The 27,065-nt window shown below is 49.2% G+C and overlaps 2 protein-coding genes across 3 annotated transcripts; both read left to right on the top strand.

Annotated features, from left to right (window-relative positions):
* Nucleotides 1-1,481: 1,481 nt before the first annotated feature.
* On the top strand, nt 1,482-10,005 carry CCNG2 (cyclin G2). 2 transcript variants are annotated; one of them, XM_048303495.1, is made up of 7 exons: nt 1,482-2,525; nt 4,678-4,815; nt 5,675-5,925; nt 6,073-6,151; nt 6,233-6,331; nt 7,443-7,648; nt 8,175-10,005. In XM_048303495.1, exons 2-7 carry the CDS (start codon nt 4,810-4,812, stop codon nt 8,305-8,307), a joined length of 774 nt encoding a protein of 257 aa, XP_048159452.1. In that variant the 5' UTR covers nt 1,482-2,525; nt 4,678-4,809; the 3' UTR covers nt 8,308-10,005. The 2 variants fall into 2 exon arrangements, with proteins under 2 accessions (XP_048159452.1, XP_048159451.1); XM_048303494.1 differs by lacking the exon at nt 1,482-2,525 and adding an exon at nt 3,327-3,718.
* A 12,942-nt stretch (nt 10,006-22,947) lies between these two features.
* Nucleotides 22,948-26,966, top strand: LOC125326717 (interleukin-8-like). Its single transcript, XM_048305158.1, has 4 exons — nt 22,948-24,939; nt 25,269-25,398; nt 25,925-26,008; nt 26,499-26,966. Exons 1-4 carry the CDS (start codon nt 24,846-24,848, stop codon nt 26,509-26,511), a joined length of 321 nt encoding a protein of 106 aa, XP_048161115.1. The 5' UTR covers nt 22,948-24,845; the 3' UTR covers nt 26,512-26,966.
* Nucleotides 26,967-27,065: the final 99 nt, after the last annotated feature.

The raw sequence follows: 27,065 nt of genomic DNA, 5'->3' as shown, positions 1-27,065 counted from the left end.
CAGGAGCTGTACCAGTGGGGACATTGCTCCCATGGCTACTGGAGGATCAAATGCCACTTCCCCTCAGGGGCTGCTGTCTGGGGAACGAGGTTTAAACTGACTGGTTTATGAATCATTTCATCTCCTAGACTCGTTCCCTCCCCAAGGGCCTGGTGAGGGGAAGCCCATGCAAAGGTTTTGATAGCTTTCATCCCCAAGGCACTGATCCCATTGCTGTTAAAGCAACAGAATCTGTAAATTATTTCTCAGTGTGCGTACATATGGAGCCTTGATAGGTGTTTTCTAGTATATGTACTTTGTATAAAAATGCAACTCTGTCACTTCTGCCTTCCAGTTGTCGACACTGCTGCTGTCCTCCATACCGGAATAACAGGCCAGCAGTGGAGCACTTGGATTAATTAGTGGCTGTAAATCGTGCGGAGCTCTTTGGTTAAGTGGTTCAAGGGAGCTGTTGTTCCAAGTGACCCCTGTTTTCCTTCCGTGGGTGTCCAGAGTGGGCAGACCGCTTGTGTCTAGAGCGTTAATTACTCTGTGTCCCTTAATCACGACAGGTTGTAATCTGATTTCGGTGTGGAAATCCACATGCCACAAGGCCCAATCAACACCTCTGGTATCATCCCCTGCCAGTCAATACACAGCTATTAGCTGTCCACAAGCATTCCTGAGGAACTGCTCTGCAGGCATGCCTGGACAAGTTTTGCCAGGCCATACTGGAAAGTGGTTTAGCAAGGCTGGTTGAAATAATCCCTGTTTAATAGGATGTGCATCTTTGGGTTCCCAAAGAATGTCAGGAAGGAATTGCTGCTCTGTAAAGCACAGCATGTTACAGAAGAGATAAATTGTGTTTCCTGAGAATGCTGGAACCACTTCTCATTCTCCCCCCACATTCACACTTCCCCCAATCCCAAATAAATGGCACATTGAAAGAAAATTATTCCTTGCATAAGGGAAAAAATAGAAAACAACAACAGTTTCTGTTCCCTGACCTCACCATGACTCTCCTCTTTTGCCCACAACACTCCATTGTTCTGCCAGGTCCAGGCAGCACAGGGAGCAGACTCATTTTCTCTGTTTTTAATCCCAAAGCTGCAGTCCATCACCTATATTAAGGATCCTTGGGGTTTGGTGGGTTTTTTTTTTCCTTGATCCTACTGAGCTGTTTTCAACAAGTGAGTTAATAATGAGGAACAAAAATGGGGCAGGGATCCCTCTCTGCTAACCTGGGAAATGAGCCACACTCTGATAAGAGATTTCCCCCCCTCAGGCTACATGAGATATGAAGGATAATTTTTCAGAGTGTTCTGTTAGGTTTAAATTAGTAAAGGGAAAGGAATGTATGTGTTCAAGCAGGTATCTGAATTGATACTTTTGGAGCTGTCATGCTCTGTGCTTACAATATGAACCTTTCTTGTCCTTTTAGGTAAACTGAACATGTGTTCACTATGTGCTTTCCTACAGCAGCTGGAGGAGGAAGAACATCCGTACTCCATCTCCGTGATGGCAAGATACACTTCAGAATGTGGGGAAGAAGGGATCAGCTGCTAAGGGGATTTGAATACCAGAGACTGGAGCTGAGAGCCTCATCCAGTAAACATTACCTGAATGATGTCACTGCACGGAGCTGGTTTGAAGTCGGTTCTATTAGCAGCAATTCTTCAAACTGGAGCAGATCCATGTCTTAAACAGCTTTCATCCTCCCCAAAAATCAGTCAACGTGCCAGTTTGTTTGCCGTGTGGTGGGAGGGATGCTCAGGTATATCTGATGGTACCTACAGGAACTCTGGCCCACATCAGGAATACCCTGAGGAAAAGTCGTGCACGTTTATGGCAATCTCAGAGGCCTTGGCATCAAAATAAACTTGAGAAAAGTGTTGGCCGTCATCACTGGCATTGCAGACGGGGACTGTGCCTCGAAATAGAGCTTGGCAGAGCTCAGCACTCATGATGGCTCAGTGGAGAAGGCGGATTTGCTTTTCCAACCCGCGACGTTTCATAAACATTTTCTGTTTGTTGGAGCTGTGGAACCTCACCAGATCAAACCCTGCGCTAATCTGCTGGAGTTGCCTCCCCAGACTTTTGTCTCCAGTGTGTACACACATCTGATCGCTGCAGTTTGGGTTTGTCCTGGCACACGTATCCCTTTGTGTTTGTCCACGAGCATGTGGGAAGAGCCCCAGAAATTCTCCAGACGATGGTTTATTTTCTTTTATCTGGTCCTGAGGACTCCATTGAGCTGAGAAGCCCTTTGAGGCAGCCTTTGACTTAGGGGGTTGATCCACCATCTCCTTCCTGACGCACTGGGCCTTGGATTCATTCCACGGGAAGGGAAGCTTGGAAGTGCACGTCCCAAACCGCTGCAACACCAGGCTGTACAGAAATCTCTCGATCTGAAGCAGGACGCGGAGGGGTTTTAAATTCAGACGGGTGTTTTGGAATCCTCAAGGAACAGCATGAGTAGGGTCCCACAGAGATAGACAGGAAGTTTGACTCGCGGGGGCTGAGCATCCTCCGGCTGCTCCAGTCAGGTCAGCGCTCATCTTTATCCTGTATCGGGACACGGGAGCGCTGTGGGACGGGCGTGTGGGGACATAGGACCACTGCGGGACCGGGGTTGTGGGGACACGGGAGCGCTGTGGGACGGGCGTGCGGGGACATAGGACCACTGCGGGACCGGGGTTGTGGGGACACGGGAGCGCTGTGGGGCGGGGTACTGGGACTGGGCAACGCTGTGGACCGAAGGTATGGGGACACGGGAACGCTGTGGCACTCAGGGTGTCCGTCGCCAGCCCCCTCCCCCAATCGCCTCAGAGCGCGCGCGCGCGGGCTCGTCACGGTTGCCAAGGCCCGGAGCAGTGGGCGGGGCGGAGGCAGAACTCCTCTGGCCAATCAGGGCAGACCCGGCCCCGGTCGGCGGCCAATCGCCGCCGGTAAACAACACGCCCCTCGCGAGGCGGGGAAGGGGGCGGGGCGAGCGCCGCCGCCGGCCAATCAGCGACCGGGAGGCGCGGGCCAATCCGGGCGCGGGAGAGTTTGGGCGGTCTTTTCAAAACGGGTGAGGCGCCGCTGGCGTCCCTTTAAAGGCGTGAGGCGGCCCTCTCCGTCTCCCTCCGCGCGGCCTCGCCGTCCCGCCGCAGCAGCGCGGTGCCGTCCCGCGCCCCACTGAGCTGGAGCTCCGCGGGCCGGCCGCGCCCTGCCCGGAGCTTGGGGACCACTCGGAGTACCGCCGGGCCGCGGGGTGGGGATGGACTATTTGACTTCCGTACGCCGCCTCAGCGGCGGGGATCACTCCGCGCATGAAAACAAAAGCCGTGGGCGGAGACGCGCCGACGCCATCTTGGAGCGGAGCCGGGGCCGGGGCGGAGGCGGGAGCGGCCAGGGATGGTGCTCTGATGCTGCCGTGACTCCCCGCGGGGGTCCAGGCCGCCCTGCCTGGATGTGGGGTCAGCGGCCGAGCCCACCCTCGTCCGCGCGGTGACGGGAGCCGGGCTCGCCTCCCCCTCCCCGAGCGCTGAGGGCCGCGGGGGGAGCCCGGTGTCCCCTCGCCCCCGGCTTGCGGGGCCCCTTTGTTTCCCTGCTGCGGAGGGGAAGGAGGCGGAGGAAAGGGAAGATGAGCAGCGAGGCGCTGTGGCTTTTCAAGCAGCTGAACCTCCATCTGGAGCTGGAGGGGCGGTTCCAGCCCCGCGAGAAGGGGCTCAGCCTCATCGAGGGTGCCGCCGAGGTGGGTGAGGGCGTCGGGAGACTCCTCAAAGCGGGAAGAAAATTCCAAGAATTTCAGAGAAAATTCCGGCTAATGGGGGACGTGCGTTAACTGCGGAAAGTTAATTCTTTTCTCTGTATGCGCCGCTTGTCTTTTGTTTTGATTCTGTCTTCATATGTAGGTATTAACGTTACATTATCCAAGCTCTGCGACCTGCAGGGCAAGCAAAATATTTAGGCGTTTAGTATTTATTATTTAAATGGAGAGTGAGCACAGAAACAAGAGGTTCTGTATTGTTTCCGTCAGGGGAGCTTCCTGCCGCTGCAGGGGAGGTGGGATGTCGAGCAGGCACATAACAAAGAGGGGAACCACCAGCTTTTCATTGGCGAGATTGGGGGAAATGAACCCAGAACCGCTGAGCAGCAAAATGTAAATTGACCATAAACATTTCCACGTCAACGACCAAAGTTCCTTGCTGAGTTCAGGGCAGACTTGTTATGTTCCTTCGTGTGCTTCTGAGTTCTTTGGGAAGGGCCCTAATGTTTTAACACAAAAAAAAAAAAAAAAATCCCTGAGATGAGTCTGGTTGTTTGTTGTGAAAGCAGAACTGTTGTTGCTTAAATATTGACATGCAAGGCAGAGAGCTGTGTGGTCATCTCTAAGGTCAGGAGTCACTGTGTATGCCTGCACTTGGTAACTTATTTAAGTCGTAAATGTGTTTTAAAGTAAGCAAGTGGAGAGTTGGAAATGTGGTTGTGCTGGCTATTGCACCAGTGAGACTCAGGACCTGGCTGTAATCTCTGAACTGTGATTTAAGTTCTAAGTGTCCACATTTATTTTCATTTTCAGTCAAGTGGAATTAAATATTTGAGAAAAAAAACCTTGCATCTGTTTGATTGAAATAAAAGGTGGTTTAGGCAGTGAGGCACGGTGATTGCTGCTGCCACAGAATAATTCTGACTTTGCCTCTCTTGCCGTAGAATGAAAACACTCTGTGTTCAAGACAAAGGAATGCCAAGGTGGAAGATCTTTGGAGTCTGACCAACTTCTTTGGATTTGCAACTGAAACGTTTGTTTTGGCTGTCAACATTCTGGACAGATTCTTGGCTCTTATGAAGGTATAAGTGTGGCTGTTGATTCATTCTGTGCATTCAGCAACAGCTCTGAGGTCTCCTTTGTGAACCTGGAGTTGAGTGCAGTTCCTTTTACCTCTAAAGACAAGTAGCAGCTTGATTTATTTCCTGTAATAGATCTGTAGCCATCGCCATGCAGATGTCTAAGAAAGGAGAAATTAAGGAAAGCAAACCAATTAGTGTTACAGACTATCTCTGGGTACTGTGCTAAAGCTTAGCTTAGCCTTGGGTCTGATACCAAGTGATCATTTTCTGATTGTTTTTATCGTGTTTGTGCTGCTTTAAGGCAGGAAGCTTGGACCTAAACCAGTTCCTCATTATTAGATCAGCAGAGAAAACAGAGTTGCATCAGTTCTCTGGTCTGGCTGTCCTTGGAGTGGCACAAAATGTTACGGTGGTAGATGGGAGAGAAGAGCAGGAGTAGGAACAAGCTGTGGAGGGATGGGGCTGCCTGGAACAGGCTCAGACTGGATTTGTGTGGGCTGTAAGCGAGGGTGGGCGAGCACTGCCGCTCGGAGGAGGAGGGAATTGCAGTTCCCACCGCGATTTATTTGTGTAGTGGTGGGGAACAACCTGGGGAGAGGCTGCTCGGCTGTTGAACTTCACTTCCTCAGCCCCAGCGGATCGGAGCTGCCTTGTGGGTTCTGCCAGCTGGGGTTTGCCTCGGCTGCACTGATGGAACTGGTGGTTATGGCTGGGGGAGGCGTAGGAGCTGGCTGACACCAGCTTTAGTGGAAATCAGCAAGTCTTTGGCTGTTGCTCTGTGGGTTTTCCAAACACGGTTGCTGTTTAAGCTCAGTGTTGATGGGGGGGAAGTATTCATGGTGCTTGCGGTGGTTTTTAGGTGAAACCGAAGCATTTGTCTTGCATTGGAGTTTGCTGCATCCAGCTGGCCGCCCGCGTCGTGGAGGAGGAATGCAATATCCCATCTGCTCACGAGATCATCCGGATCAGCCAATGTAAATGCACTGTGTCCGACCTGAAACGGATGGAAAAGATAATTTCAGAAAAGTTGCACTTTGAATTTAAAGCTACTACTGCCTTAACCTTCTTGCACTTGTACCATACTATTGTACTCTGTCATACCTCAGAAAGGTGAGTTGGTGGTGTTTGCTGAGCCCTTTTTATTTCCCTCTTAAATGGTTGCAGCCTTGGCTCTAGAGGAGGCAGCTCCTCAGTTTTTGCTTCCTGGCAAGGGAAAGCTTGTTGATCCAGACCCTTCTTCTCTTGCGTGTCTCACAGGAAAGAAGTATTGAATCTGGACAAGTTGGAAGCACAGCTAAAAGCTTGCAACTGCCGTCTAGTCTTCTCTAAAGCAAAAGTGAGTAGAAGCTGTTGTTTGTAGCTTCTGAGTAGGTTTGTGATTGCTGTAGTGCTGAGTGCTGTTTTCTTGCCCTTTTAGCCATCTGTCCTGGCCTTGTGCCTTCTCACTCTGGAAGTTCAGATGCTGAAATCTGTTGAGCTATTGGAGATCCTTCTGCGTGTTCAAAAGCATTCAAAGGTGACTATTTTTAATGGATTGTTTTTCCAGTTGTTTGGACTGAAACCGTTAATGATGGGTGATGTTACATTTAGGGGAGCCCTTAAATGGGGGGGCTCCCTAAATGCGTCTTTACAGGTTCTGTTTGGCATCCGCTGAAAGAAACAATTAAAAAATAAATGTATAAAATCAGAGGAACTGCTGATCCCATGTGTATACAATGCATGCTTTAACAGGCAGGTGATTGAACTTGTACAGCTCTGGCTGTGTGTTCTGGAGAAACTTCCAGTCTGTTCTGTGACTGCTGGGCTGGTTATTCCTTTTGCCTGAATAATTGGACCCCGGGGAACAGCTGGAGCTGTGTCAGGGGAAGGTCAGGCTGGATATCAGGAAAAGGTTCTTCCTCCAGATGGAGGTCAGGCACAGAACAGGCTCCTCCAGGAATGGGCACAGCAGTGATCCTGACATGGCTTGAGCATTTGGACAACGCCCTCGGACACAGGGTGGGATTGGGGGGATTGTCCTGTGCAGGGCCAGGACTTGAACTCCATGATGCTTGTGGGTCCTTTCCAGCTCAGGATATCCTATGAACTAAAATAGGATTCATGGCCTCTAGCTGCATTCTGCCTCTGCTGATGGCCTAGCTTTCCACTCTTTCGGGCAGATTAAACAACCCCAGTTTCTTAAGGGATGGAAGTAGTTCGTTAAAGTACAATATTATTTGATTTTAAAACGGTGGTTTAAATTTTTTTTCTTCATATTTAAGTAGTTTTTAAAATTTCGATTCCATTTGAAAATGGAGTTTTAAAAGGTTTTCATTCCATCTTAAAATGGAATAACCTTTGTTTGGTTTCTCCTTTGGAAGTGATAACGCAAGTGTTAATAAGGACTGGCAGGCAAACTGTCAACCCAACTCCACCTTGAACAGGGACCTGTCTGGTAGCTGTGTAGGAGTTGGTAGTTTACCTTCAAAAGCGACTTTGACGAAGGTATCCCAGTTACGACTCACTTCTGTCTTGACAGATGTTTTTTCCAGGTCTTTTCCAAGAAGGTACAATGGAGGGAGGAGTTATCCTTTGAGCCTCTGTGTAACAGACTAAATAACTTCTGGGTTTTTTTTTTTTCTTTTCAGATAAGTGATAGTGACCTACTTTACTGGAGGGAGCTGGTCTCTAAATGCCTGGCAGATTATTCTTCTCCTGAATGCTGCAAGCCTGATCACAAAAAACTTGTTTGGATTGTTTCGAGGCGTACAGCCCAAAACCTTCAAAACAGTTACTACAGTGTTCCCGAGTTGCCAACAATCCCGGAGGGTGGATGTTTCAATGGAAACGAGAGGTTGGTAACACTTAACCTGCTTAATTTGTTGGGAATTCTCCTTTTCCTGTAGTGGTCATGGCAACTCCATATAACTATGGCTTAATCACTGCCACTTGGGGAGAAAAAAAAAAAAAGTGCTAGCTCAGAGAATATCAATGGGCTTGGAATCCATCTTCAGCACATGGAAAGAGGGGGGGAGCTGTCATCGTGCTGTTCAGATGTACTTGGCAGGGTGGGGGGAGGCACTTTTGGTTTCAAGGCAGGAAGGCTTGCAAAGGTTTTCAGTCTCCTGAAGGCATTCATGCTTGGTGTCTGGAACACTGGCTTCTTGATTGGTAGGATGTTGTTGGCATCAGGAAGATTGTACCTTGTTAGGATTTCAGCTATAGGAGCCTTAAGGAGCTTTAAGCCAAGGAGCGTTTAGATGTGGGATGTTGCTCCTAGGAACAGAAGAGTGTGCAAGAAACCCCAGGATTGAGGAGTACTTTGCCACTTTGAAGGGGTTTTGCTTTGTTAAAATTACCTTTCCCACTGTTCCTTCTAGTGAAGACTCCTGTGAAGACATGAGCAGCGGGGAAGAAAGCCTTAGCAGTTCTCCTCCGAGTGATCTGGAAGGCACCTTCTTCTTTGAACTCAAACCTAAACCCAAGTGGCAAACTCTCAGCTGTCGGTTTTAGCACTGAGTCTGGATTGTATTGGGTTGAAGTTTTGAATGCACCATAGAGTCTTTTGGCAATAATAAATGAGGTGGTAATCTGTAAACTGTATTAAGGCAAAACTTTCTGTGGTATATCAATGCTTTGAATGCCTGCCTTGGTTTTTTTGTTGTTGTAATTTTAAGGAATTAAAAAAAAAATTCAGGTCCCCAGATCAGCAAAAAAAAAAAAAAAAGTTGTATTGTTCTTTTGTCAACAGCCATGAATGTAGTTCTTTACCTGGTGGTCCAAAACCTGTAGCAGCTCAACACCTGGGTTGATTTCAGGGTCTTGCCTGAGAAGCACGGAGCAAGAGCGAGAAGCTTTCCTGAGATTTAAGCAGGAAGCTCGTGGTTAATGGAAGAAACTTGTTCCATGGGGTCAGTCAAGCAAGGGAGAGGCCCAGGAGGAGCTGTGCAGTTGTTGTTGTCCTGGGATGTTCTGGGGAGTCAACATGACAGAACCCCAGACTTGGCTTGATTTCAGTGTTGACCCCGCTTTGAGCAGGCGACTGGACTGTAGCCCCTCTCGAGGGCACCTCCACTCCTTAGTGTTTTGGGATTAGATCCAAGTGGCTGAGTAGGTTATGTGGAACGGTGCATGTATGTAGTACCAGGCTGGAATGATTTACTCTCCAATGGGCTGAACACTGAAACTGCTTTTCCTTTTCAGCAGGGTCTTGAGTTGTGTACTCCAAGTAGCAATTTTTGAAGCTTGGCTTTTATAAACTTCAGGGATCCCTATTTCACACCAGGAGTAAGTGTGGTAAGCAGGAGGTTTCTAGTCAATATAGTTTTCACTTTGAGATAGTATAAATTGTGTGGCCAGAAGTAATTCCATGTTTTCTTTAATACAGATGTTTTTACACTGAAATTCACATTGTATCCTTCAGTGTGTTTCAAATCTTAACATGTCAATCCATGCTATTAGCTTTAGACCTTTTAACATGGTAAACCTTGCTAAGTCTACATTCCTTTGAATATTTAACCCTTGTAGTTGTTTTTCAGTATATTCATGTTATTGATTGAGTCATAATCAGACTTGTTTGCATGCTGATGTAAAGCAGTTAGTGCAGGAGAAGTTGAAATTATGCAGTAAAATATCAGGTAAATGTGATGGTGAAGTAGTTAATGTAATGGTTTTTCTTCTGAACTTTGTTATCAAAGCACAAGTTCCAGTCTAATTGTGTTTCTCCCTGGTGAGGACACGGCTAAAGCAGACTAAACTAGCTCAGAGTAATGGTGTGAGGGTGTGTTGGTGCCAAAGTAGAAATGAAGGAGCAAACAAGCTAAAAGCTGTTTCATAGGTGCAAGCGTTGCTTTAGAAAGGTAAGAGTGATGCTGTAAGTCCATAACTGTTATGTGATTTCAGTTTTCTAAAAACACACAAAAGTTTACAAAAAGTGTATATGAAAATGTAAATTAAAAAAAATGTACAGAAAAAAAATTTAAAACAAAAAACCGAGCAGAAAATACTGTATTTTTTTACATTGTATGTAACTTTTTGTAGTTCTGTGGCATGTAGATAGTAATTTATTGTGTACTCTGTATGATACAAATACTGTACCTCTGAAGCCTTCTTGCTGCAAGTCCTCTGCTCACTTCAGGAGTCCTTGGGTAAGGAACCTACTGAGTCTTGTTTCAGTTGAGAACAAAAATAAACCAAGTGCTGTATTTGTTACCTGCTGTGAGTGGCGGTCAGTTCCTTGAAGCTTCTGGCTTCCTTTTTTTTAAGGCCGTGCAGGGTGTATGATCCCACAGCTGGGTTCCAGCTTTCCCAGGAGTTGTGGCAAGAAAGAGGAGAGGCTGCACAGTACTGGGTGGGAATGTCATCTCAGCTTTGCTCCTGCCAGTTTTAGAAGCTGGGGCGAGGTGTCCTGTGCTTATCCATGAGCGTTGTGGTTGGCACATTCGCAAAGCCAGAGCTCCTGTTAGGGGTTAAGGGTCATTCCAGCTGGATTCCTCTGGGTTCTGCAGGAATTGTCCTTGCTGCTGTTCTTCCTAGTGAAACCTGGTCTCGGGATGTGTCTGCACCTCATCAAAGGCACACTTGAGCTCATGTCCTGTGTGTAAATCCCTTCCGGCTGGTCATTCACATGTAGCACGGAGGGCCCGTGATGGACTGGGCTGCTCCTCCTGCCAGGGCCTGGCTGAGAGCTGGCAGAGCAGAGGCTGCTTGCTGTAGCTGCTGCCAGTGCCTTGAACCCAAAACACGCCTTCAGCTTCCACTTCAAAGGAGCCTGCTTGGGTCGCCTCGGTGCAGCACCCACCTGCCTTGGCAGTCGGCCGGAGCGCGCGCCCCGCGTAGGTGTGCTCGGGGGAAGGTGGGACGCCATGGGCCGTGTCCCGGGCTCGCACAGCTTGGGAGACTGAATGAGGCTTGAGGTGTGCCGTTCAGCCCCTTTCAAGTTCATCCCACGGGAGTAAATCAGCTTGGGGAGAGCGTTGTAGGGTTCAGTTCTGTGGTTGCAATGATGTAGGCTCAACTTTGATTTTGCCAGGTCAGATAGCTGCTGATCCCCCTGAGGAGCTTTGCCTGGCTTCCCCCAAAGAACGGGGATTTTGGCGTTTGGCTTGTTTGTAATAGCAGGGGTGTGCATGGCTTGTAAATGCTGTTTGGGGCTCGCCTGTACCACGTGGTGGAACTTGGAAGGCTTGCGGTCTCGGGAGTTCAAATGCGTGCTCATTTTCATAACTGCTCTGTCAGTAAGACTGGTTTGGGTGGGGGCTGAGGGGGCTGAAAGGGAATCTTTTTGTGGGGAAGCCATCCCCTGAAACAACAACTGGCTGTGTCCAGTTTCTGGGATATTACTCCCTATGCTGCTGAACCTATTGGCAGCATAGTGCTGAAAGTTGACACAGGTTTCTGAGAGGATCCTGAGATGTTATCCTACTGCTCTCCCATGGCTGGACTGGGCCACGAGGGATCTGTAGTGGAAGCACTTCTGTTCCTGGTGAGTTGCCATTCCATAATGAAATAATTATAATAATGGCCTTTTAAACAGGAAACTTGACTTCCTCACTACTTGATGACATATGACAAGTGACACACAGCAATAAATCATTCAGAATAAATCAGTCAGTATGTTCAGACCCTGGTCTTGAACAGCTCCCCCTTTTTTTCTGGTGGAATAAGAAGGATGTTCCTGTCAGTCAGAGCTTGGAGCACTCTGTGCACTTAGAGCACCGTACAGGAAAGGGGAGAGTAGAACTGAACGGTCTCAGGCTATTTCTTTGGTTGGACTAACAGGTGAATGAGTTATTCTTGTGATCCCACTTGGCTGTCAGGGCTTTGAAGCTCAGCATAACGGGAATCAGTAAAAACTTGGCACATACGTGGTAGTATTTATCTTAAAATATGTGTTGCAGCTGTGGGGTGTCACATGGCTGTGCTTCTTGGTGTAAGCCTGTGGCTGGTGTACTACATCTCCTGAAAGCAGAAAGTTGCCATAACAACTGAATGAAATCAATTAGAGTAATAAGCAATTAAAATCTTATCCTTAGTGTTGCATAAACATAGCATTTTACTCATGAATTATTGGTGATCTTGCCTCTAGACCTGTACGTTCTAGTTCTGATTCGCAATCTCAACCATTTTTGAATTAATGAAGCATTTAATTTGTCCTTCAAAGAGTGCTGGTGGGGGTTTTTTTTGGCCATGGCAAGTAGGTTCTTCATCAGAGATGTGAACACTGTTAAACATCTAAATGGAAGAAATGTTTGTGATGGGATTTCCAGAGCTCAGCACTGGCTTTGTTTCCACCCCGTGAAGTCAAGGAGAAGAGTAGCCTGTGGTCTAGGGAAATTTTGTCCTGGGCCTAGCAAGGCAAAGGCGGCTCCTTCCTCTGTCACACACTTCCTCGTTGACCTTCTGTGTATTCCTGAGCCTCTTGCTTCCTTTGTTCCCCTTCAGTAGAACAAAGCCAGGAATAGCTCCTTGCTGTAGTGCTTGGTTGTCAAGGATAAATCAGCTCGAAGCAGGGAATGGCAGAGCTGTTGTGGAAAGGTTGGATGTGCGAGGGCCCATGGGGAAGCAGGCTTTGCAGACTGTTGGCTTTGCAAGGGCCTGTAGGCTCGTTCTGCAAGGATTTTGCGTGGCTGTGGGTCAAATGTTTCAAAGGTCAGAGTGCAGTTTATAATCCCGAGTCTCCAAGGAACTTTTGAAAACATGTCTGCGGTCTGAATAGCGGTCTTGTCATGTACAGTGGCTGAGTCAGGGATTTAGGAAGCCTTTGGCATCCAGAGCTCAATTATTAACTCTGGTAGGGAGCAAAAGGACTGGAGGCGATCCCTGGCTTTGTCCTGGCAGGATGACAGAAGCCAAGGCCGGTGGTCTGAGGGTTTGTGCCGCAGACGATCCGAAGCTGGGTGTGGTGTCTGTGCCAGCTCTTTGCCCGAGATACTGGCACAGTGCGCCCACAGGTGATCTGTGTGGTGCCTTGTGCTCTCCTAAGCTTTTATGGTTCCATTAAATGTAATCCTGCCACCTTTATCCTGCCTGAGCAATCGGGAAAAGGCACGCAGTCGGTGCTGTAAATGCAGCGTGAGCTGTGTGTATCAGTTGAGAAATAAAACGTGGCTCCTTTGAAGGAATTTGGGTTGATTCTGTTCTCAGGATGTGCACTTGGATTGGTTACCTCTCCAGCCTCCCACTGCTGTTGGAGTATTCTTACCAGTCCAAGTTGGGGATTCACTCTTGCAATGTCTGATTCCCTGTTAGTTTTCAGGGTGTTTTCTTTAACACCAAACACGTGATGATGTGTTCTCCTCTGATCCATATGCAGGGACACTGTGTGGCTCCTAGTGCCTGTGAAAACATGGATTTCTGCTCCAGTGGGAAAAACCTGTGCACTTTATCGCGCCAGGCAATGAGGAAGGCACAGTCAGTCATGCAACGTGTCAAGTGCTTTTCCATAGTTAGCCGAGTGCTGAACAGCTGTTGCAGCTGTACCTAGTGTGTGATTTTCAATATAAAAGATGGGGATGGCTTTGGATTTCTGTGGGAAGCAGCTGAAGGCTTGCTTGACTGTTAAATAAAGTCCTATTTACTCTGTATTGATGTACATTTTAATGGTGTTTATCTGGAAATTTTCAGTACTGCCACACTTGTTGGAGAGAGACTGTGCAATGCAGAATTCACTAACTCTCCTACTCTGTTTAACAGGCTTTGCCCGCAGTTGCCATGGAAGCCTTGCCTTTGGCATGCCCTTTGGATTCATCCCTGAACAAAAGGTGCACCTGGAGTCACAGGGCTGCACTCTTCCTACGCAGCTTTGTGTCCTCAGAGGGTTAAAGCCCTGCTGGCTCTGGTCATAAATCATTTTCTGCTTCACTGGGGTCAAAGCTTTCATGTTCCTCTTCCTTTAGATCCTTCCAGGCCCTTCTTTCAGATGCTGCAGCACGTGGGGCATTTCAGTCTGCACTGGGCATCGCTCAATATTGCTGCTCTGGGATCAGTTTATATCTTTTGGCATCATTTCTCGAGCTGGGAGCAGGGAGTGTCTTATTTTAATAAGCAGTAGTAGGTGACAGTGCTCTGTCACCCCTCAGCTGATGCCCTGTGTGCCTTGTTACATAAAAGGCAAATAAAATGCTTTGTGAAATGTCTTGCTCCTCAGAGGTGTTGGGTCATCAGCTCTGGAGATCAAAGTCCTTTTTCAAGTGGCTGACATCAGCACACACTTTGGTGTCCTTCCTCTTGTCCCTGCCTCAAACCCAGCCTCAAGAGGCTGTGTTCGGAGAAGCATGTCTGGGCTATGGAAATTTACCCGGCTCAGTGAAGCTGCTTTCCCACCAGCTTGGAAAACCCCTCACATCTGTGTGCCAGCTTGGGCCTGGTCATTTGTCAGGCTCAGTCTTGTGCTGTCACCTTGGCTACGGAACAGTGAAAGGGCTGGATTAGTCCTTGTGGTGTTGTGTCACTCAGGGATACCAGGACTCGCTTTTTCTGGAAAACTTGAAGCAGGGAGCTACACAGGCTGGCTTTCACCACAGATCTTTCGACACATTCACAATAAATGTTTAGTCTGGACCACATCCAGTCTGTGCTCCAGCTGCCAGTCCACCTTGTGGGATCCTGGAAGCACCTCACCCAGGCTGGCAGGTCACCTGTCACCTCCACCAGTAACTTGGGCGGGGGTCCCACTGTATGGTTTGCTCTTGGAGCAGGGATTGCTCCTTCAACAAGATGCATACAGGTATGGAATTCCTTGAAAATACTGCTCAAGTAGGACTGATCAAGTTCCCAGCAGAGGGGGTTTAGGGAGGTTATTTGGATTGCCAGACAGGAGCAGCATTTTTCCTCCTATGTGCGGAGGGGGTGATGTTTCCAGTCGCTGCACACCTCCATCTGCCTCTACTTTCTGAAGAGATTTATAAGCTCCAAAACTCAGGTCTTGTACATTTTAGGGTTATCCCAGGGAAGATTTTGGATATAAAATACCTAATCAGCGCCTGGGTTTTGCAAATGTTAACTTGAGCAAGTTCTTCTCTTTAGTAAAAGGTTTTTGGAAACAAACAAGCAAAGTTGTCCTGCCTTCCTGTGGGCTAAATGAAAACGAAGTCAGAATGCTCCTGAACTTCAGGAAGTCTGAGATTCAAATCTGCACTCGGAGCCTGGGCCGGTCTCTTGATTTCCATTTCAGAAGTGGAAATACCGTGCCATAGATTGAGCCAGGAGTAATTGGCCAGACCTTGTGTCTTAACAGAAAGTTTTGAGCAGACAGGTAGAAGCAAAGATCACGAAGTGTGAGATGGAGAATCTCTGACCATTTTATCTCTAGTCACCAGCATTTTTAGAGCTGAGTGGCAGTGCAGGGGCGAGGATCTAGGCTGGAGCATGATTTCCAGGCAGTGGGCGTTTAGTGAAAGCCATTTCCTAGGCCTTAGCAAGGCCAGAGAAAGAAAGTCAGATTCTCTGGGTATAAGAGTTATCATTAAAGGCCTGAAAATAAACTATTCCAAACACATTTGGAAAGGTACCTGAATGTGATGGCTTATTTGAACCTCGTGATACCATTTCCATGCCCTTCTGGGGAAAAGGCACCTCCCTGACGGATAAATCATCTGGGACAGAGGTTTTCAAGTGCAGCCTCCAGGGTGCTGGAGGCTTGACAAGCCTCTGCGTGCAGCCTGTCAGGGGATTTCTTTTAAACCAAGGCATTGTGTTTGTCTGGGGTATTTATTGCACTGTGGATGAAGGAGACGTGGCCCAGGCCTGGCAGCCCCCGATGGAGAGGGGGACTGTGAATGGGACTAATCCTATGGGGGGGCTTTTCCTAGAGAGAACCTGCTACCGCTTTGAATATAGGCAGTTTGAATATTTTTCAGTGCATACTGGTGGTTTTAGTGACTTTTCTGAACTCTGTTTCCGGCTGCCTCTGTCCTGGGTAACCTGCCACAAAGCAGCTGGAATAGTGAGAAACCACTTCTTTTGCAGTGTGCATCCTCTTTGTCATGGTTAGGGAAAAACAAGCTCAGAGCTGCATCTGTGTGGAAATACGAACGACTTGGAGAAGTCCGGCTGCGGAGCCCCTTCAGCCCTCAGGGCTGCGTAAAATGGGTCACTGGGAGTGTGTGAGCAGAATGAAAGGAAAGAGAAGAGCCTGTTAATCCTGAGTTTTTTTGGCTCCTTGGGCACGCATTTAATGTTAAACTCCTTTCTGACTTCAGGGATTAGCACGTGTTAAAAAGCTCTGCTACAAAGAGGGGAGAGAGCAGCAGGGCATAAGTGAAAGGGTACTCCTATGCCTGTGAAAGCAGCAGTGATGTAGCAATTTTACTGAAACATTTGAGAAGAGGTGGCAGAAGCCTCTGGGAGAGGACTCAGAGGGTAAAATGTCAGTAACTCGTCGTCTTCTCATTAGCTCAACTCATTTCCACCTGCTGCCCATCACCGGGTAGCTGAGGGAGGCAGGGAAAGACGCTTTTCCCCCCCCAGCTCCTCAGGTGGGAAGGCTTTGCAAGGAATTGGGCAGTGTGGCAGTTCCCAGCTGAGCCCAGGTGCAGAGGCTGCCCTTGCAGTGAGCTTCCTCCTTCTTGTGGGAGACCCCGGGACCACCTTTCTTAGCAGAGAGGCATGGGAAGCACAGTCTGGCTCCAGAGGTGTCAGGGCTCTTGCTTCACTGCTCCTCTCACAGTTACTGATAGCAGTCACACTTCCACGTGTAAGTACACACAGTTTTTCTAATTGTTTTGCTGTTGTTTATTCTGGTGGCTCCTACTGAGTTGCAACAGGAGCTTGTTTATTCACTGAAATATGCCTTGGCCTCACCTTGTTTCAGGGGCAAGCAGAAGTCTCTATTTTCACAGTGTTTCTCTTGGCCAGGCGTTGTTAGGCAGTACTTTGAAGAACACAGGCTGGTTGGTGTCAGGGCAACTTGTCAGGGAAGCAGTTGAGTTGAAATTTACTCTTTGTTAGAGTTCTGTGCCAACAGCAGTTTTCTGAATGGTTGAAAAGATGGTCTTAAGGGAAGAGTTGGTTTTCCCTAATGAAGTTGCAATGTGGAGAGCAGCTGTTAGCCTGTTGTGAACCTGTAGCAACAGCCTTTTGGGTTTTTTGTGTTTTGTTTCTTTGGGTTTGCTCTTTCTGGGGAGACATGTAAGATTTTGTGTGCCTGACCAGTCTTGTCATGCTGGAAGTAGACGGATAATGAGAGATTGAGTGGATGGAGGAGCCGAGCCAGGATTCTGCTTTTTCCACGCAAACTTTCCCATTGTGTCTTTGAACCAGCCTGTCTTTGTCGGTGAACCATTGTCTACAGAGCAGCGCCTTGGGGTTAGGACAGCATTTTTCCTTCAGTTTTAAATACTTGTAACTTGAAGCTGTGGCTGCCCCATCCCTGGAAGCATCCAAGGCCAGGTTGGATGGGGCTTGGAGCAACCTGGGATAGTGGAAGGTGGAACTGCGTGATGTTTAAGTCCTTTCCAACACAAACCAGTCTGTGATTCTATGTGCAAGTGGCTGTAGTGGGCCTCTGCTGTGACTCTGAAATGCAAGAACTTAACTCTAGTTACGTGCTCCTCAAAAGAAGGTTTTTTCTGTAGGTGTGGTAGGAACGTGGGCTTGAGGTTGGGCAGGAGGGTGACTAACCTTAGGAGAGGCTGGGGAGGGAAGGTGTGAGTGTGCTGCTGTTTATGCAAACACCCTGATAGCTCGAGCACTTCAGAAAATAGCGTAGAAACAGAGGAAATATCACCTGGGCAGGGCAAATAGCTGTGGCGTTACCGGTGAGGAGGTGGGACTGTGATGGCTCAGGAGCTGACACAGAGGTGTGATTGGGTCTGCACCTTCACCTGGATTGCCCTGGTCTGAAGGAGAGGAGGAGGGGGAGGTGGGCATGGCTGAGAGGATGTGTCAGCAGGAGCCTGGCACGGAGGTGATGCAGGGGCAGTGATGGGCAACACATCTGCCTCCTCTCCGAACACAGGTGTGCCACCTTGGAGCTGTGAGAGAGCTGGAATGGGGGGTGTGTGACCTCCTGCACATCATCACATGTCTGATGGCATCCAGGCAGGATGCAGTACCCTTCCTCTCCTTGCCTGGAGCAGTGCAGGCACAATCCTGGGGCTGATACAGCTGGAGTAGCAAAAATATCTCAATGGCATTTAGGACTGTGACCTTTAAACGCTTCCACAGGCTGACCCAACAGCACAGAAAACACTTTGGGTGAGGCAGGGCTCGATGGAGATGTGCTGTGAATCACACTCATGTTGCTGTTGGTCTCTCAGTCCCAGGCATGTGAGTTTGGGACAGATAAACACAATTTCCTTTAGTATGACGAATTCAACTGGGGAGGGCCCGTTGCAGTTGTCTCTGAAGGCTTGGGTGAGTGTTGAAGCAGTGGGATAGACTTAAAGCATTGGTTTGCATTGGCTGTCATTTCCCAAGTATTAAAATTCCCAGCTTTTGAAGACATTTGGCATGGAAGTGCATTTTATCCACTCTCCCTGCAAAGCTCTGCATTCTCTGCAGAGCAGCTGAATGCCCTCCAGTCCCATGGGGTGGCTTTCCCAGTATCACTCCCCTCCAGCTGGAATGATAACCAGTCATACCAGACAGGAAAATCCAGGCTCAGGATGGCTCGGACATAAGTGTCAGACAAGCTGGTTAGATCTGCCAGTCTCCAGGGCTGGATGCTTCCTAGGAGGCAGCTTCCATGAGCCCTGGGGAAAATGCTGCCCCTTTCCACAGGCTCTCTGTCCTTTATCTTTCCTCTCTGCAAAAGTGTGGCACTGCAGGCTGGTACCCGTGCTACCTTTTAGCAAATTAGCATCCAACAGTGTCTTGGGGGAAGCGTGTCTGCAGGATGCCAAACCCAGGAGAAGTTAGGAAAGATGTTTGCCCTGAGCTCTGCTAAACTTGGATGCTATCGTCACTCCTCTTTGGGATTCAGTAAAGAGTTCCCAACTGTGTGCTCTCCCAGGATTTAACCGTGAACAGGGCGGGATCACACACAAAACTGATACAAGGGGGCAGCCTGTGCTCTGCTCGTCCAGCGGCTCCCAGTGGGAAGCCTCAGCTGTTGTGTTTCTGGACTTGTGTCACACTTAACAGCTTCCAGCTGTTCCCAGGTGTGCGGCTGAACGGTCTCAGGCTCCTGTCTCAGCTTAGGACTGCTTCACCTCCCAGCTTTCCAGCTGGGAACAGAGCCAGGGCACACATGCTGGAAAGGCATGGCACATCAGCTTGCATCTTCATGCCTCTGGCAAAACTCTAGGTACGCTAACAACACGTCTCTGGCGTTGGGAAGACAGGAGTGATGTAGATTTCATCGAGTCCCCCAGCCATGCAGGAGAAAGAAGGCAACATTGAGGGTGATCGGTGCAGCAATCTTCCTCAAGGTCCCTTTACATTGCTGCAGGGTCTGCGGGGTCTAACCTGCATTTCTGGATTTCCAGGATGCCTCCATGCCTCTCCCCACCCAAAAACCTCCCCTAAACTCTGCTTTGCTGCAGAACATCAAGACAAGCCAGTTCTGCTACTACTCTTGCCTGGGAATTGAGCAAAGAGCACCAACCTCTGTGTTTTGGGAGAGGAGGAAGCCCTTCTTTGATTTCAGCTCTTACCTCCTCTGTCCTTCTCCAGGTCTGAGTTCTGGTGGTTCAGAAATGCTTCTGAAAGGTGCCTTTCAGGGGAAAAAAGCCCTTCTGTGATGAGAGCAGGCACGTGTAGCACCTACAAAGACGTTAATTCCTTTGTTCTGTACAGTCAATTAGCTCGGATTGTGATCCTCTGCCGGCGATCTGGGTGCTTGGGCAGATCCAGTTTTTCCTTGCTAGTCTGCTGTCCGTGACAGTGGTGTGTGCTGCTCTCTAGTGGTCCCGGCTCCGAGCCTGCATGCACTGCAGAATGAGAACCTAGGTGGTGCTTTTTTGATATATATTTATATATATATATATATGTTTTAAATTTATTTTTACACAGCTGCCTCGTGCCACGGCAAGCCTAAACCTTGTAAGTACACAATTCCAGCATTTAGGCTGCCCACATGCCCCCAGCCCCAACTTGGAGGCAAGAGGAAAGTCCCTCATTTTGTTGTGCTTAGGTTATGCTGGGAAACGTCTTTCCAAGTGCCTTCCTCGTACTCCACATGGCCAGAACTGCCAGGTGAAATGCTCACTCCTGGCTGCCCCAAACAAGATGGGAATGTGGGGTGTGGAAGGGAGGGGAGATACCCAAACAGCTTCAGGAATGTTCTGGATCCAGCGCAAGGCTATGCCCTGTGACAGATTTGAGTCTTTAGGCCTTATTAGTTTTCAGGGTGTGTGTTGTAAGTGGCAGGCGAGATTAAAGCTGAGGAAAGATCAAAGCGGGTTTCATGGTTTTTATGGCTTTGTGCTTCTTGGTTTCACTTTCATGTGTCTCCCGGAGCCTTTCTTCTCTCCCTGTGCACTGCCCTTTCATCTCCCTCCCCGTTTCCACCTGGCAGGGGGGAGGCTTGGTGACCTTGCAGCCTGGGGCATGGCTTGTGTGCTCGACCCACCTTTCCTTCACCCCCCAAATCTGAGCAATGCTGGATTATTTTAGCCCAGGACAACTCTTTTCAGTATCGATTCTTTCAGCTGCTGAGATTTACGTCCTTTGCAGAAGTTGGGCTGGAGTTTATCTGTCTCTTCCAGGAGCATCTCCGGGTGTGAGGCGCTGAAGTCCAGAGTGCTGATTCGGGGGTGCTGGTTCCAAGAGAAAACTTGACAAGGGGCTTTCCAAGGGGAGGGCTGCTCATTTCATTGGTATTGCAGCTTCCTTCTCCATGACGACCTGGATTTCCCCTCCTTACCATGTGCACTTCTACTTGCTGCTGGAGAGCAGTTGCCCTTGGCTTGTTTTTTTTTTTTTTTTTAATATAAAAAACTCTACTCCTATGGTGGATTGTGGGTGAAATGTGGAGAGAGCATCTTCGCCAAGGGAAAAAAGTAGGGAGACACTTTGCAAGAAGAGGAGGGGCCTCAAAGCCTGAAGTGGACATTAATGAAAATAATGACTCTGGGTGTAAGCCCCAGAGTGATGGTCGAGTTTGGGTCCATTCCTGGCATGTTTTTGCCCTTGTGTGTGGTTGAGGAGAGGCACTGGTTTGCTATGGATGACCTACTGTCTTCTGACTTAACCAGTAGAAAACAGGTCACGGCCATGTCAAGCTCTACCAGAAATAGTAGTTATGGGTTATTCTGCAAGTAATGTGGAGACAACTTAATTTTGGGCTCAACTGAAATGGAAACCACGGGTAACTGGAAAAATAGAAAATGCTTATCCAGACTCTAACCAAACTTGTAGCTGCATTTATCAGGATATCAAACTCCAAGGGGAAGGGGAGGAGACTTTGCTGTAACACTCTTGGAGAGGCTGGTGCCAGGACTGTTGACAAAGTGTTTGCCTGAATGTGCTGCCCAAATAGGAATAACTCAGCTCCAGCAATCGCAGCCTTTGAGTTGAGCAGAAACTTCCCGGCTCGTGAAGCAGGGGCTGGATGTAGCTGGAAGAGTTTCAAGGAGCCTGTTTTGGTTTTGTGAATGGACCTGGAGTGCTTCTTCGGTAGCCCCAGAAGGAAGTGCTCAAAGCCAGAGACCTTCCTCCCAGCCAGTGAGGATATGTAGAACATCAGGTTGAAAAGGGGGCAGCAAGGCAAGTTGACAGGCACAGCTCGCTTGCAATGCTCCCAGCCACTGTCCATTGGCTCCCTCCTGTCCATTGGTTTCCCTCCTCATCCCATTGCTCCACAGCCGGGGGTTGAGCTGTCGCTGTCACACGACGCCCCGATGCAAATGGCCAACGGCACCCGCAGGCTCGGTGGCACCTGCGGCGTCTAGACTGGTTCCTGTGTCCACATGCAAATGTGTGGGGAGGGAGCCAGGCCCATGGCCCCAGTGACATTTTCTGGGAAAGCCCTTGAGTCCCATTCCTGCTTCACATCCTCCGTGCCAGGCAGAAGTGCCATTGAGGAATAACACCGCTTTTCTGCTCGGCGTTGGGTTCGTTTTGGAGTAACTCACGCTCGAAATGAGTCGAGAGCTCGAGGGGGTGCTGGGGTGTTCTCCACGGTGCTTTTCTAGTGGCAAGGAGAAGCTGGCACAGCAGTCCGGGGATTTTCTCCTGCGCTTGCTCTGTGCCATTTGCATCTCTGGGGTGGCCGGGACATCCCAGAAACTGTCCCCACTCTGGGGTTGGGTGGCGACAATGTCTGCTATTGCTGTCCCTTCGGCAGAAAGCTGCTCCACAGAGGTCCTACGACTCAGGATGGACTGGGGAGGCAGGAATGTTGCATTTACATTTCTTAAAAGTTTTCTTTAGTTTCTCTTGTTCTTGCTGGCAGCCTTTCTCCATCTTCTTTATCCGATCTCTCTTACCGTATTCCCTTCTTTAGCCCTCAGCACGCCAAATACTTTTAAAGGTGCCAGAGCAGGTTTCTTAATCGCTTGCAGAGGTGTCACACCACTTTGCTGTCTCCAAAAAGGAGCCAAACCTACGATTTTGTCCCCTTGCATCACCAGCAAGTTGTGCATCTTCACTTGAAGACAGCAAGTAACAGTGAGCTTGATGTGTTGCTCATCCAGCCTAAATTTGGACTGATTTCGTTAGGCTTTGGCTAATTCTGGTGCTCTCGTGTTGACGCTGAGATATGTGTGGGTTTCAGGTTTCTCGGGTTTCAGCAGGAGGCATCTTTATCTTTGAAGCAGGTGAAGGACCACAAACCACAGTGGTGAAGATTCACTGCAGTTGGGGTTTTTGGGGGATAATTGTTTAAAAAAAAACCCAGGTTTTTTTTCTTTTCTCTCCTGCAAGGAGCCCTGAGTGAGTTGTGGGGAAAGGAGGGGTAAGCTGAAAAATCACTCTCTCAAAACAATGGTTTCAGAGAGGCTGAGAGGTTTGTTTGCTGCAGATGTCTCTGATGCAGCCTCTTGTGAATCCTCCCTGAAGAGCTGGCATCTCCATGGCATTGACGTCGGGGTTGGGTTTCTGCCTGTCCTGGTAAATGTGGAAAAGGTTTTCCATGTGGCCTTTAGGTGCTATTTGCACCACTGTTTCTTGGAAGTTTCTGATTTAGGTACCATGGGCAGGATTCAGCAGGTGTAAAAAATACTACAAAAATCCAATTAAAATTAGATAAAAAATTAATTAAATTAAAATCTTGCCTGTACAGGGGCAGCTGCTGCAGAAAATGGAGAAGCTGTGAGGGTGCTCTGTATGTGTTTCAGTTGATGCTGGCCTGGATGCAGCCACACGTCCCTACATGAGGGCCACTCTTGTGAATTCCTGGCATCCAGGAAGCAGTCAGCTTAAATATAGTCACGGGTCACATCCTCACTCTGCTTCTCCCTTTGCAGAATTTACCACTCGTTGTGCAGAAATACTGGCCACCGCCACAACTGCGGTTTTTCCTTCTGAGAAAACACCACAGTGTTCATCAATTACATGTTACTCATCCATCACAGTACCGTGGCTGCTGCCGAGCCCCTTCACAGACCCTCTTGAAATCCAGCCAGCTGATGTTTCTGTGGCTCCTGCTCCTTTCCAGGGTAGGCAGGAGGCGGACACCTGTGCTGTGGCCACAAATCAGGGACATGATCTGGCTCATCTTGGTCTGTCCATTGCGTGTGTCCAGGGATAATTTTCCTCTTGTACCAATTTCGTTAAACACTGCCAGCAATGCTGTTGGATTCCCCAGTCCTGGAAGAGCACCGGCTGAATGCTCCAGCTCCATCTTTTCCACAGTGCAGCTCTGGGGAAAGTTGCTTTCACTTCTCTTGTTTTTTCCCAGCTCTAAAAAGCAGGATCATTTTAAAGCCAGGAACTTCAGAAAGATTTTCAGATGATTTTTATGCCTCCACAGCAGTTTGCATAGGTGACCAGTCATCTCTCCTGATATGCCTTTCCCACCATTTTTTCCAAGAGACTCCCACCACAACCCAGCAAGACCAGTCCTTGTTTAGGTTCCTTGTAATAACTCTCTGCAAGGAAATTGAAAACTCTGAAAGGATCGAATAAAAATCAGTTTTGAGGCCATCTCCTCTTTCACTGCCGTGACAGCAAGGCGCTCATTCTTTCCGTAGGACTTTGGGAATAGCTCATGGAAGTTGTCTCTGGCCTCTCTGTGACCCTTGTGTCCGGGGAGTTAAGCTCTTTAATTGTCCCCTGGACAAGCTCTTCACAAGACTTTTGGACCTATGTCAGAGGAAAAACTGAGATTTTCAAGGAGAGATGCGCAGCTTGAGTTTGAGTGGAAGACCTTTTTTTTTTAATTTACCATTTTATTGCTGTATAAAATGCTGATGTGATTTGAGAGCTCCAAATTACAACATTATCACGCAACCACATCTCTTTTCTTCTGCCCTCTTCCTTCCTCCTTGCCTCGCCGCATGTCCCGTTCCCCTTTTGCTTCCCGACTGGTGACTTGGCCAACTTCATTCAGGGCAAAGCCCCCGTTCCACCAACACTGGAGGGCACGGGGTGCTTCTGTGGCCATCCTGGGTGTGTTTCTCACCTGGCAAGCGTGGAATTTGAAAGAGCTGAGTGGAAACATAGAGCAGAGAGGTAGTGATTTTTTTTCCACGGCATGGTGTGAGGCGTTTTCACTGATGAGAGAGGCAGCAAAAATAGCATGGGGAAAATATAGCCCCAAGAAAGAAATATGTAAATGTCTGAGTACACTAAAAACCCCCCTGCTTAGTCAGGGGCTTGTGCTCTGCTTTTATTCTGGGGTTTTTTTTGTGGCTGAGGGGGAATGAAGGGTGATGTGGGTAGAAACCCACAAGAAACAAGGCGTGGGGGAGATCGTGTGGGGAATCCAAACGTTGCACTCCGTCCCAATGGCTGGTTTTAATTAATAATATTGGCAATTGAGCTTCTGGGCTGGCTGTGGGGAGCATCTGAGAAATGACATCACCTGTCTCTGTGCTCCGCCGGCCGGGTGTGACTGCCGAGGTGTGAATTTCGTGCCTGTGTCGGAGCGTGACCCTCCCCAATAAATAGGGGTGTTTGTGCGCCTAGTTCCGCAGAGCATCTCCGGGGCTGAGCCTTCCCTGAGGATGGGAGCGCCGGCTGGGGTGGGGACGGGAGCCCCCCTGCTCCCATGGCTGCTGCTGCTGCTGCTGCTGGTGATGTCCCACTCTGTCCCCGCAGGTGAGCTCCAGGTGGCTTTGCTGGCATCACCCGCGTCCTGCGCCCCGAGGGACTGGGGGAGCTTGGGATCCTCCTGCCGGTTTAGCCGAGGGCTTGCCTTGTAGCCAGGGAAGAAGTACGACCATCCTTTGCAGGGGTTCGGTTCAGCTTTCGGGAACAGTGTGGGAGCAGGGAGCTGAGGTAGAGGTGCAGGTGGCAGCTTCTCACTGTGGTCCCTGCAGTGGTGTCAGTGAAAACATGGGAAGGGAAACTTCCTTTAGCTCCCGGAGTTGCTGCACCCCTAACGGCGCTGTCTGTGCCTGTAAGTTGCCACCTTCTCTCTCTCTCAGCCATCCTGGAGGTGAACGGGAACCTGAGCTGTAGGTGTGCCAAGACAACCTCGGAATACATCAGTCCCAAGAAATACGAGAGCATTGAGATAAGGCCTGTGGGCAGCAGCTGCAGGCGCACGGAGATCATGTAAGTGCCGTGGGCTCTGCTGCTGCCACCATCTCGCTTCTCCACCGCCTTGCTGGAAATGAAACCTTTCCAAAAATGCCACCAGCTCACTTGCTGAGAAACATAAGGTGCAGAAACACAAGTCCCCAGGGCCTAAAGGAATCTTTCTGGCAGGGGAAAATGTACTTTCCTCGTGCTGGAGCAGGGGGTGTTTGCAGCTTGGAGGAAGCGCTTCCTCAGACACTGAGTCAGCATGAGCCGTAATGAATCTTCCCAAATTTTTGTAGCTGCTCGGTGTTGATACATTTGTAAAGCTCCAGAAAAAGTTGTCTTTGAACAATGTTCTGGGCTTCAAGTTTCTGCTCCGTGTTGGAATGTCTTGCATCTTGCTTGTTCCCGGCTGTGTTGTGGCTTCCTCTGTCTCTGGCGGCTTTCTAGAATCGCTGGCACTGTGAGTGAAAGCTGAGTCTTCCCCGTCAGCTCTGGCTGCTTGAATCCCTGCCTTTGGAGGGGACAGGAATGCTCAGGAACTCTCCTTGCATTTCAGAATTAAATTAAGAACCTCAGGGAAGGTGTGTGTGAATCCCGAAGCCCCTTGGGTAAAGAAGCTGCTGAAGCGCATTGCCAGCACGTAAGTTGTTCGATGGAAACCCCTGTGGCTCAGGTGGCCCCAGACAGCATCCCAGCACATCCATGGTTCTAGGAAGCTCTCATGGGCCCAGGAGCTCTCACAGGGGCTGCTGCTGTCCAAAGGACCCACTTACAAAGCGATGAGGGGCAGCTCTTTGCTGTGCAAAGCAGTGTTCAGACCAACATCACCTATCTGTGGGTCTCCCTGGCTTACGCACAGTGCTGCGCTTCCAACCCATTTTGGGGGAAAAACCATGAGGGGAGCAGTGGCAGGAGCATGGTTTGCTCATGGCAGATGCAGTAGTGTGTTGATGCTGGGCTGGGAAAGTTGCCCTCCTTCGTTGTGCCTGTGCTGGGTTTGTGGCCATCCCGGCGAGCGATGCCCACCCCGGGGAAGCGGCAGCGACTTCCCTCGGCTGAGGCAGGAGCTTCCTCTCCCGGACCCGCTTTTCTCTGAGTTCACATATTTCTCCTCCTTCTGCTTTTCACAGGAAGAAAAGATAAGTTTCCTGCTAAGGAAGTTGCTGCCCAGAGCCCCGAGGCGGGCTGGCGGATGATGCCCAGGTGTGCAGACCTGGCTGCTCCTCACTTTGGCCTCGCTTCATCCCCTTCCCGAAAGCCCCACATCTGGCTCTGGTGGCAGTGGCAGTGGGGAGGGTGGCTCACTGCTGGCCCAAGCCCCATGGCAAGTTTGTGGGGGTGTTTTCCCCTGCTCTTGGTCCCTGGATCAGTGTGAATATGGATCCTTCATTTATTTAGCTGCCTATGGACTGTGAAGCCGTTCCCTGTCAGGGGCTGCTCCTGCTTCTTTAGGAATGACTTCGTGACTCTTTCCATGTGAAGTGCTCAGTGACAATGTGTGTGTCTGGGGGTTGTGTAGCACAGTGTGGCATGTCCTGTCCCGAGAGCTCAAGCCCAATAAAATTCAGGATTTTTCCTTCTGTTTTATTTTCCCTGGATCTCCTGGCTTTGAAGCAGTGTATGACATAGAATCATAGGACAGCTTGGGTTAGAAGTGACCTCAAAGCCTGTCCAGTCCCACCCCCTGCCGTGGGCAG

This window comes from Corvus hawaiiensis, chromosome 5, assembly GCF_020740725.1.
Source record: "Corvus hawaiiensis isolate bCorHaw1 chromosome 5, bCorHaw1.pri.cur, whole genome shotgun sequence".
Classification (NCBI taxonomy): Eukaryota; Metazoa; Chordata; class Aves; order Passeriformes; family Corvidae; genus Corvus; species Corvus hawaiiensis.
The sequence above is the reverse complement of the archived record's forward strand: the minus strand, read 5'-3'. Positions and strand labels throughout refer to the sequence as shown.